General features: G+C 51.7%; 1 protein-coding gene across 1 annotated transcript in view; it reads left to right on the top strand.

Moving 5' to 3' along the window:
* IGSF3 (immunoglobulin superfamily member 3) overlaps window positions 1–11728 on the top strand; it is a 90355-nt gene that overhangs the window by 58319 nt on the left and 20308 nt on the right. Inside the window, 4 exon segments of the mRNA XM_015563477.1 lie at window positions 318–377; window positions 3021–3173; window positions 3176–3418; window positions 5500–5904. Of these exon segments, the coding sequence (XP_015418963.1) occupies window positions 318–377; window positions 3021–3173; window positions 3176–3418; window positions 5500–5904 (861 nt within the window).

The raw sequence follows: 11728 nt of genomic DNA, 5'->3' as shown, positions 1-11728 counted from the left end.
CCCCCCCCCCCCCCCCCCCCCCGCAATGCCTAGCATGGTGCTTTGCATAGGGTAGGTGCTTGCAGACTATTTGTAGGATTGAAGCTGTGGAATCCAATGACCACTTTCTCTACTATTTTCCTGTTGGTCAGTGTTTGCCTTAACCATGCACGGACTCTCTGCTTTTAAATCTGCAACTAATTCCTTGTTGTGTCATAAGGATCCAGTGAAGGGCAGCCACGCTGTTTGCTTCCTTTATCTTTTGTGCTAAGAGATTTCCCCCCGCCCCTTCCAAGAACGTGTTTGATGATCTGTGGCCTGCTGTATTGCTTTTCCAGCAGATGACTGGGTAGTTAAAGTCCCCCAGAACCACCAGATCCTGCCCCAAGGCCACTTGGGTAAGTCTACCAAAGCAAACGATCACGTCGGTAATGATGGTAATACCTTGGACTTTAATGGCGCTTTTCCTCCCAAGAGCCTCAAAGTGCTTCTGCATCTATCATCTTCCCCGCTTCCCCCCTCAAGTCCCCGTAGAGCCAATATCGTATCCGTCCTGTGAAGGAAGAAGCCAGAGCACCACCCAGAGCCGTGGCTGAGCCAGTCCCGTCAGAGGTTGAGCTTGCGCTGCAGTAGAAATCTCTGCTTCTAACCCATGTCCACTGCTCTGCGCTTAGCCTGTGCTATACCACCAGCCTCCTGGTTTGAAAGTTCATTTGTGACATGCCCTCGGCTTCTCATGAGTCCTGTGTCCAGGTTGGCACTCGATCCAGAGTGTTTTAAATTGTCGGCGTCCTTTTCTCAGGCCCAACAACACCGGTGAATAGTCTAACTGGGCAGTGTCTGTATTTGTCTTTGCCTGGGCTGCTGGAATGGTGTGGTTTCTCACAGCCCCAAGTTCTAATTGTGCAGTTTTCCAGGCTTGCTAGAATAACAACGCACCCCCAGCAGCCCTCACAATACAAGCCGGGCTTACACGAGAGTCCATTGGGGTGACAATAGGGGACGAGGGTGACACCCTGCAATGTCGTTCTTCTGATGAAGGCCTGAAAAGGGATTTTTTCCCCTGGATGCTGAAGTTGTCCTCACTCGGAATCGATAACACTGGGGATGAGTCTTTAATCCAAAGAGGAATCTTGTTGCTATTAATGATGAGATGAAAAACAACGACCTCATCTAACACTCAGTGTCATGACCCTGAGAAGTAGAAACTGTTAGCATCTCCATTTCGCACATGAGATTTCGAAGCTTGGGTGGGATTAGGTAAGGACCCAAGATTGCCGAATTGGGCCCAGGCGTCCTGCCTCCACACCCTTGCTTTTAGCCAGCAGTGCTGTGGATGCGGGCTCATCGGGAGTCTTATCATCGCCCTGAGTCTGTTGGGATGGCTCCTGGGGAGGTTGCCCTCCTGGGAGCATTCCTAGTCCCCTTGTGCAGACCTGTTTTTGTTTTATTTTTTTCATGTAAAACAAGCCGACCCAGACTGAGGAGCAGGCCTACTCACCTTAACCAGAGTCCACGCAGGGGACTCTCCCAATCAATTCTGTGCTCATCTGCACCTGTTTCTGCCTGTGGGGGAATCCAGGGAGCAAGGGTTGATTCAAATGCATGGTCCTGGGTACGGGTGTGTTTCCCACTGGGTGTGCCTCTTAATCTGGGACTTGATTGTATTGAGTGATTGAAAATTGATGATTGATTAAAAAATGTTGGGGGGGGTGCCCAGAAAATTGGAACCAAATTAGTTACAGTATTTTGTGTTCTTTTATACTTATTATGGCTTTTTGAACTCAATATAGATAACTGTACAAAATAATATACTCATGATTAAAGTAGATTGGAATATCTATGATGTTTGCAAAAACCAAGAGTTATGGGGGACTGTAAAATCAATCCTGATCACAGTGACCAGTTTTTGAAAACTTAGTATGTTTTAAGTGATTTATATACATGGTCTCATTTACTTTTTAATCTTTAAAAAACTGTATAACACTCTCCCTGTCTATAGTAGAGTTTAAATAGTTTGATTTAATGAGTTCATATAGCTAAGTGAGTTAGCCAAGCAGTGAAGGGAGTGGACTCCTTATCCCAAACTTTTTAAAAAAAATGTATTTTTATTGTTTTCAGAGGGGAAGGGAGATAGAAATATCAATGATGAGAGAGATTCATTGATCGGATGTCAGCCACAGCACCAAGGGTGGGAGTGGAATTTCCAAAGGATTCAACCCAATAGAAACCCAAATGGAAGAGCCTGGAACCCCAGCTGAACAAAGAACCCGATACATTGTTTTATGCCCTAAGCTTAATGGCATTGGTTGTATTTGTTTTTAATTGATTTTTAGAGAGAAAGGAAAAGAGAGGGGTAGAAAGACAGAAACATTGGTGAGAGAGAAACACCATCAGCCTAACACCATTGGCTGCCTCCTGCACACACCTCTACTGGGGATCGGGCCCACAACCTGGGCGTGTGTCCTGGCCGGGAATCAAACCAGCAACCTCTTGTTTCCTGGATCGACACTCAATCACTGAGCACACCGGCAGGGCAGTTATATTTCTTGGGGAAGGGAGATAGCCCAGGTCTTAGACCAGCCGTGGGCAAACTACAGCCCGCGGGCCGGATCCGGCCTGTTTGAAATGAATAAAACTAAAAACAACAACAACAACAACAACAACAAAAAAAAAACCGTACCCTTTTATGTAATGATGTTTACTTTGAATTTATATTAGTTCACACAAACACTCCATCCATGCTTTTGTTCCGGCCCTCCGGTCCAGTTTAAGAACCCATTGTGGCCCTCGAGTCAAAAAGTTGGCCCACCCCTGTCTTAGACCCTCATTACTCTGGTCCTCTGCACACGGCACAGGCTTTTAGGTGATCAGACCCAAATCCTGGGATCAGTGCCCCGAACCAGCCAGGGCCAGGGCTCTCAGCCTCCAAGGCCCACCGTGCCTGCAGCAGGTGATGCCGCACCCATCCTCCTTTCTCGTCTGCGGGGAGGGCACGGTGGAGACCCGAGGCCCCAGCTGTGCTCTCTCTCTGTCCCCAGAGAGCAGCATCTCCGTGGAGGTGGCCAGCAATGCCAGCGTGGTCCTCGAGGGCGAGCACCTGCGCTTCTCCTGCAGCGTCCGCACGGCGGGCAGGTCGCAGGGCCGCTTCTCCGTCATCTGGCAGCTCGACAGGCTGATGAAAAGAAAAAAAATGGGGGGCTGGACCGGGACGGCACCGTGCAGCCGGGCGCGTCCTACTGGGAGCGCAGCAACTTCGGGGGCGTGCAGATGGAGCAGGTGCAGCCCAACTCCTTCAGCCTGGGCATCTTCCACAGCAGGAAGGAGGACGAGGGCCAGTACGAGTGCCACGTGACCGAGTGGGTGCGGGCCGTGGACGGAGAGTGGCAGGTCGTGGGGGAGCGCTGGGCCAGCACCCCCATCTCCATCACGGCTCTCGGTAAGTGAATGTCTGGGAGTCCTTCTGCAGGGTCGCTGGGGAGACTGTCCCTGGGTCAGGAGCCCTCCCCTGACCTGTATCGGTCAGTCCTGCTGGGAAACAGAGGGCACCTTCAAAGAGTTTAATGGAAGGAACCCGCTATGGAAGTGTGGGCATGGCTGAAGGGACCATCGATGTGTGGCGGGGCCTTGGGGCCGGTGACTTTAACCACTCATGGGTCTGGGTGGCGGGAGTGAAGCTGTAAGAATTCTGGCCAGAGGACCGAGGCCACTCAGCAGGACATGGTGGCCCCGGGTAGAGGATATGCCACCTTCAACACTGGCTGAAGAGCAGGCGCACACCCACGGAGCTGCTCTTCTGCCCCCAGGCTCTCCTCCGCCCCTTGTGTGCTGCCCAGTGCCCAGCCTTCCCGAAAGGTTCAGAGCAGGGCGGACAAGGGCAGGGGATCACCTTGATTCTGAGTGTGGACAGACAGGATGGTGAGCCTGTGGCTTATGTCTCTTCCGGGCTGTACTGTGCTCCGGGCTAAGTCTGAGCAACTGGCCAGGAGGTAGACACTTTCATTTTACAAGGAGCCTGAGTGAGGCAGGTTAACTGATTTGCTCAGGGCTGTAGCTTTTAAATGCCAGACCCACAGCCTGAACCTAGGAAACCAGCCATCTATCTTAATTTTTTCCAAAGCCTGTGCTGAGGCCCCTCCTTAAGAAAGCGATTTCCTCATTAGCATGAAGTTAAAGGATACCGTGAGGTTTACTAAAACCAAAGATTAGATGGACTCCTCATGGGGTCCTTAAAGAGGCTTCCATCAACACGTATCTGCCTAATCAGATCCGTGTGGAGCATTGTAAGAGGCAGGCGTCTGCTGCTTTGCTGGGAAGGTAGCTCCTCCCGTCGGTCTGCTGTCATCAGGAGACTCTGCTGTCTCTTGTCCTGGAGATTTGGTCCCACTCTCTGAGGCCGTGTTGCCCCTTCCCCCCGGGCGGGGCTGCTGGTGCTCCTGAATACACCTCGGTAAAGATGCAGCCCTGAGAGGGTTTGCTCCCCACAGAGTCCTCCATTCCATGTCCCACCCCCATTCTAATCCCCAGGTTAGAATGCCGTTTACTTTCTAAAAGCTTTATCCCAGAGATTGGCGTGCTTTCTGCAGTCCCCATACAGCTCTGATTTCTGTCTCTAGAAGCTTCATCCAGAGGTTGAGGTTTCTGATGAGCTCAGTCCCGTGCCTACGCTCAGCACCGTGGGCACCTGTGGACATGGAACCTGTGAGAAAAGCTCCGGTGTCCAACAGTGGTAGCTGTTCCTGTCCTGTGAGGTTAGGAGTATCAAGGAGTAGGGCTGGTTAGTCAGGGTTGTTCTCTAGAAGTAATTTTACAGTTCCAGGCTGTCCCCGATTCTAACACTTCCTAGCTGTGGGGCATTGAGCAAGTTACTTAACTTCTCTCTGCCTCTACTTCCCTATCTGTAAAATGGGTTCATGCAAAGATTAACGTGTCTGGTGGTTCCCACAGCCGGGAGTCACCAAGAGGTTCTAACCTGGGACCTCAGGAGCCTGGCTCTGCTCACCTGCTCGCCACACCTGGGGCACTTCTGCCTAAAGCCATAATCATAGTGGCCCAAGGGTGTGGCACAGAAGAAAACGGGAGGGTTCCCTGGAGTAAGGCCACCTTTTCAGCCTTAAGTAAATGACAGCACATGAATAGCTTTGGGGCTTTTTTCTCCTGCGTTAGCATGGAATCCCAAGATTTTTAGGAACAGCCCTGCAGTGGGGGCTGATGGACTGCAAATCCAGGTAGGTCCTCCAGCTTTCAAGCACGAATGGCCATTGAGAGGCCATCGTGAGGGCTTTGTCAGCCGGGATCAGTAATACTGCTCAAGGGGGCTGCCCGATCTCTCTCTGTGGGGTCTTATGAGCTGTGAGTCTGTGCCTCCACATGATAGCTAACGTAATCCTGGCCTGGCATCAAAACAGACCCGAGAGCCTTTGCTCTGCCCTGCTAGCTTTTGCCAGGACCCCCGTCGCCGCATCACCCCCTGAGAGGACTAAGTGACTCCTGGCTTACGCCTGTCTGTTCTCTCTCCAGAAACGGGCTTCGCGGTCACAGCCATCTCCCGCACGCCGGGGGTGACCTACAGCGACTCCTTCGACCTGCAGTGCATCATCAAACCCCATTACCGGGCCCGGGTCCCTGTGTCAGTCACCTGGCGGTTCCAGCCGGTGGGCACCGTCGAGTTCCACGACCTGGTGACCTTCACTCGGGATGGAGGTGTCCAGTGGGGGGACAGGTCCTCCAGCTTCCGCACCCGAACGGCCATTGAAAAGGTGGAGTCCAGCAACAACGTTCGCCTGAGCATCAGCCGAGCCAGCGACACGGAGGCGGGCAAGTACCAGTGCGTGGCGGAGCTGTGGCGGCAGAACTACAACAACTCCTGGACGCGGCTGGCCGAGCGGACCTCCAACCTGCTGGAGATCAAGGTGCTGCAGCCAGGTAGGGGCACAGCCGAGCTCGCGCTGGGTGAGACGCGGGAGGGAATAAAACGTGTGCATTGAGTCCCCTGTGTGGCCGCTTTGACTTACCAACTTTTGATGTTGAGAAATTTCAAATCCATAGGAAGTTGAAAGAACGAATCCCCTTCTCTTGGCCAGTTGTTAGTCTTACCATGTTGGTCTTCTCCTTCGGTGGGTATGTTGTTGTTGAACCACTTGAGGGTAAGTTGGTGCCATCAGGGCGCTTCCTCCTAAATACTTGAGCGTGAACCTCCTAAGAACAAGGACACGTGGTTACAGGACGTCGCTGACACTTTCCCAACTCCTAACCAGGTCCAGCCGGGACCACGCATCCCTTTTAGTTGTCACGTCTTTATATCCCTTTACTCTAGAGCTGCGTCCCGGCCGGACACCCGTGTGTTGAGACACTGGCATTGGTGAAAGTGTCCAGGCCAACTGTTTTGCTAGAAGCTCTGTCTCATGTCATCTCCTGTATCCTTGCCACAGCGGTGCGAACACGGTGCCCACCCCTGTTTGCAGACCAGGGACCCCGAGTGAGGAAGGAAGGGGGACCCTGCTGAGCATCTGCTCTGTGCTAGGTGCTTAGGCTGGTTATTTTACCAGATATCCCGGCCACCCCAGGAAAGGTTGCCCAGCACAGGGCCGCATAGCTGGTGGGGGGTGGAGACAGGATTTGCACCCTTGCCTGCCCTTCTCCTGCTGGTGTCCTGACCCCAGGCCTGTCTGCTTGTGCCGAGTTTGAGCTTCATTCTTCCATGGGGCTGAGTCTCTCTCAGTAGGTGGTGAGGAGCCTAGTCGGGGTGGGGGGTAGGGGGTCCTGTGAATACTCTCACCTTCATCAAGCCCTGCCCCTAACACGGGAGCGGATAAGTGCATGCCACGCCCATGGTTTCCTCGGAGTCTGTCTGGTCTGCCGCTATGTTGGAAGCTGGATGAGGGTGGAGCCCAGGCCATGGTCCTATTTCCCTCTGAGCTGGGCCCTGAACAGGTGAGCTCGGGCACCCACCCATGCAGTGGACGGTGAGGGTGGGTGGCAGGTGACTTTGCAAAGACTTTATTCTGATGTTCTGACCTACCCACTTTGCAAAGATGGGTTGAACATCTTGCACAAAGGATTTTTCTTTCCGCTCAAGGCCGTGGTCAGTGTCCAACCCGGCCTGCTGGGCTGCTTCAGATGGTCACAGTGTTGTTTGCAGCAGTGCGGGGTTACAGAGGGCAATGTCTGAATTTACCCTTCACCTCTCCTAACCCCATAAGGAGTCTGTTGTGCCCCCGAGTTTGGAACAAATGAGTCGTATAAACAAAGGGGCCGATCCTTGGCCAATTAGAGCCTAAACCTGGATGACAAGATGCTCGGGGAAGAGGCTGTTCTGCTTAAGTGGGTTTTCAGGTTAATGGAGGGTGAAGCAGAGACCCATTTCCTGTGAGCCCTTGTGTGGGAAGTGCTCAGGGACGCACTCGTCTGCCTTACTGAGTGACTAGGAGATAGTAATTGCCTCTCGTATGGTCTCCTGGCCCCCGGGGCGGGCGTGTGAGCTGCAGCGCCGGCACATGGTTCTGCCGCCCTCAAAGGCAGGGAATCGCCCACCCTGTACTTCTGTTTTCTTTTCATTCCATCCACCAGTGAAAGCGTGGAACTGTTTGTTTCCCCAGATGGTTTCCCCAGGAGAAACCGAGGCGCCAGGTGTAAGGAGCCTCGAGGGGGGCAGGCCAGGCTGGTACGTGGGAGCCTGGCGTTGGAACTGAGCTTGAAGCCCGGGTCTCTGATGCCCAGATACCTCCACTCTCCATGGTACCATTTCAGTGCCTCCTGGGAAGTGGCTGGAGGCTGAGGATCTGCTCCGAGGACTGTGTCGGGTGTGGCTTAGGTTGAGTCATTTGTGTTCTCTATAAAGTGTGCGGTGACATCGTGCCGGGCTGTGTGTGGCGAGGCCCGTGCCCAGAGGTGCCCAGTTAAGCCTCTCGGGGCCCTGGGGAGGCCGTGGGGATCGAGTCGGCGCCCCGTCCGCACATTCCCGGGCGTGGCTGAGGCACCGGGAGAGTGCATCCCTTAAGTGTTACTGTCTCCCCTTTATGTAATATTGATGCACTTAGCACTTAATATGTTCCAGGGAGCCTCGTGTTTGTGTTTGCTCCTCCCTGCCCCCCCCCCACTCTGGTTGGCCCTGGAGCTTTTATCTGGGGGACACAGAAGTGGAAAAGTATAGAGGCTGACTGTGCCGCGGCCATGTAGACACGTGGTGACTATAACCTCCTTCATCTTCACTGCACCGCGGGAGGAAGGTGCTGATTTTCCATTTATTTATATTTTAATATGTTTTTTATTGATTTCAGAGAGGAACACGGGGGAGAGAGAGAGAATCATTGATCAGCTGCCTCCTGCATGCCCCCTACCGGGAATGGAGCCTGCAACCCAGACATGTGCCCTGACCAGGAATCAAACTGTGACCTCCTGTTTCATAGGTTGATGCTCAACCACTGGCCACACCAGCCAGGGCTGTCACTTTCCCATTTATAAGGGAGTAACTGAGACTCAGGGAGGCTTGCTGAAGTCCAAGAAATAGTGAGTGGGAAGGTGGGACTGGAACGCAGGTGTGCCTGAGTAAAAAGCAGTTGGTATAAAAGGGGACTTTGACCTTTTTTAAGGCTGTGTCATCAGAAATTACTCCTCTGTGTCCTGTAGCAGTCTCATTTACAGAAGGCACTCTCTGTAGATGGCTGACGTAAGGAGTCCTAGGCCTGGTGCAACACTAGCAGCTAACACGTCCTCTGCATTTCTGATATGCCATCGCCATCCCGAAGTCCTTACCTGTAAAACCTCACTTACCCATGCAGTGCCATGAGGGGTGCTGTTTCCCCCACTTTGTAGATGCGGACACTGACACAGGGGTTGATTAAGTTATCCAGTGATCCGCAGTCAGAGGCAAGATTCACATCCAGACCGGCAGTCTGGCTCCAGAGTCCAGGTTCTTTTTTTTTTGTTGTTGTTAATCCTCACCCGTGGATATTTTTTCCATTGATGTTTTAGAGAGAGTGGAAGGGATGGGGAGAGACAGAGGGAGACAAACATCAATTGGTTGCCTCCTGCATGCACCCTAACCAGGGTAGAGGATGGAGCCTGCAACCAAGGTACATGCTCTTGACCGGAATCAGACCTGGGACCCTTCAGTCTGGGGACCAATGCTCTATCCACTGAGCCAAACCGACTAGGTCCAAGCTCTTAATTTTATTATACAGTTTTAAGGTATTTTCTAGAGTAGACATTTTTTAAAAATCTTCTCAGGAACCTTTTTGGGTACCATGTACTTTTCTTCAATTTCTATTCTGTTTGGTTTACCACCCCTAATTTCCTGATCTCCTTTCACAAACATTTAAATTTGTTTTTTTAAGTTGGGGTCACAGGGTACCGGTAGAGGTTCCTTGAGGCGCAGCTTGCCAATGGTGTCGGTGTAGGAGTTTAATTTGTGCCTCCTTCAACTCCTCTGTTTCTTCTAATTTCTGCCACAAGATGGCTCTAAGACTTGGGCACACCGGAGCTCAGAGCCAATACTGGCTTCCCTTCTTTCTGCTCTCCCTAGTCTGGTGTCTTCCATAGGAAGGTCCCCCACTGCCTGCCCACCCCCCACTTTTCAGAATATTTTGTTGTATATTCTCATTCCAAAAGAATTAAGTAGGAACCGAGGGACCGTTGGCCCAGTGGTCCATTTATCCGCCTTCCACTGCCGACGCCATCAGCTCTCACGAAGGCTCCCTGTGGCCTGTGCCCAGGCCAGCCCTGGCCAGAGCTACCTGCTGAGCTGGCTGCATCACAGGGACCTGATCCATCACAGTCTCTGGCGGGGTGGCACCCCGTCCATTTGGTGTGGGTCTGTTACTGACCATTCTGCAGGCGTGCTTCTGGTTCGGAATGCACGTCCCGAGGAAATCCTCCAGGAATGCGTCGCCCCCATTCTGTTGTGGGTTGTGCTCAGCCTCACTCCCATGGATAGCAGTGACCTCCAAGGGGCACTTAAGGCAGGACTTGAAGCCGGTTCAACATATTCAATTTTTAGTTCTTAGTCAGTTCTGTTCTCTTTTAATTTTGAAGCATTGCTTTGCTTTCTTCTGATTTTCTTTAGCATCAGCGCCCCCCCCCCCTTGCACATTCCTAAATACAGAAGCAATAAAGGAAATGTCAGCATTCATTTTCCAAATGTTTACGACCATGCCTGGGTCTGGCTATTAAATACTGCACATTAAAATCGACAAAGCAATAACCAAGCCTCCCGGAGTACAGCCTCCGGTCTGGAAGGCCCACTTGTCAGGGTGTATTCTGCTGGGATTTTACTGATGGGCGGTCAGGATGAATATTTAATACGTTTGGGATGCTGCCAAGTCTGTTTTCTGCATTTCTTGCTGCTGACCTAGCAGACTGGGAATGCTGGGGGCTTTTTCTTCGACGTCTGTGAGTCCAGGGCACGTGACAGTGGCTCTCCTTGTCACACAGTCTGGTAAGTGGCAGCCTGCCTCATCCCTCAGAGGGATTAGCCCCTGCTTTCTTTTGGGAGAACCTGTGGTTCTCCTACCCCGTGTGCATGTGGCTGCTGCCCGCTGGGTGTTCAGAGGTGGAGTGAACATGATGGCGAGAGCCCTGAAGGTGGCCCAAGCCTCATTGTCATGGCGACTCCAGGTACATCTCTTTGGAGTCACTGAGCTGGGGTCCTGCTCTGTCTGCAGACAGGGCATGTCTGCATTACTGCTAAGTAGCTGTTTCCACTTCCAGACTTTCATTACTTTCTCCTTTTTTAAAAAAAAAAAATATATATTTTTTTTTATTGATTTCAGAGAGGAAGGTAAAGGGAGAGAAAGATAGAAACATCAATGATGAGAGAGAATCATTGATCAACTGCCGCCTGCACGCCCCCTACTGGGGATTGAGCCTGCAACCCGGGCATGTGTCCTGACCGGAACCTAAATGTGATCTCCTGGTTCATAGGTCAACACTCAGTCCCTGAGCCACATTGGCCAGGCCTGTTATGTCCTCCTTGCTCCTCCCTCTCAGTGCCTTACGCAAGCAGGTTTGAGCACCTACTATGCCGGTCTCCCAGCTGGGTGCTGGGGCTGCAGAGATGGGTGTGTCCCAGTTCCTGCCTTGTGCGCTCTCCTGGGAAAGGAGGAGTTTCAGGGGTGGTATTGGAGCCGGTCTGGGGGATGGACATTAGGCCTGAGGAGGGATGGGGCTTCCCTGGGGGTGGGCACACAGAGTGTGGATAAAGAACAAGCAGCATGTGTGTTTTGATATGACTGAAGCATGGGGTGGGGGAGGGCTCATCCCAGGCAGTTGACAAGGGCCAGGGAACCCCTTTTGTACTCGGAAGCCCAGACGGTCACTATATGTGATGGTTAAAAGCCAGGACAGACCAGCCTGGGCTTGAATCCCACTCGACCACTTATCGGTGGTGTGGCCGTGAGCAAGTGTTTTTATAAAATTGGGGATAACGATATTTACTTCATAGGACTGGTGCAAACCAAATCGTTAATATTTAATAAGTGCTTAAAATACAGCTCACATAGAATTATATAAGTTTGTTAAATACGAATGTTCCAAACTGAACAATTAGGACTTTACATCATACTCAGATTATATTCTCTGACTAACAGTGTGTAATAGTCCTTTTACTACTCTGCAATGAAGTTCATGGTGTAACGTTTCTACTCACATAACCTTTAAAAGTTGTTACAATGCCCTAATTGTGGATAAAGGAGGGGTCTTTAAAAAAGCAGTTAATGTTAAAATAATGGTTTTAACCTGTCCTTGCTCAGGG

This window comes from Myotis davidii, unplaced genomic scaffold (assembly GCF_000327345.1).
Source record: "Myotis davidii unplaced genomic scaffold, ASM32734v1 scaffold217, whole genome shotgun sequence".
Classification (NCBI taxonomy): domain Eukaryota; kingdom Metazoa; phylum Chordata; class Mammalia; order Chiroptera; family Vespertilionidae; genus Myotis; species Myotis davidii.
This window is presented reverse-complemented; position numbering and strand designations above follow the sequence as displayed.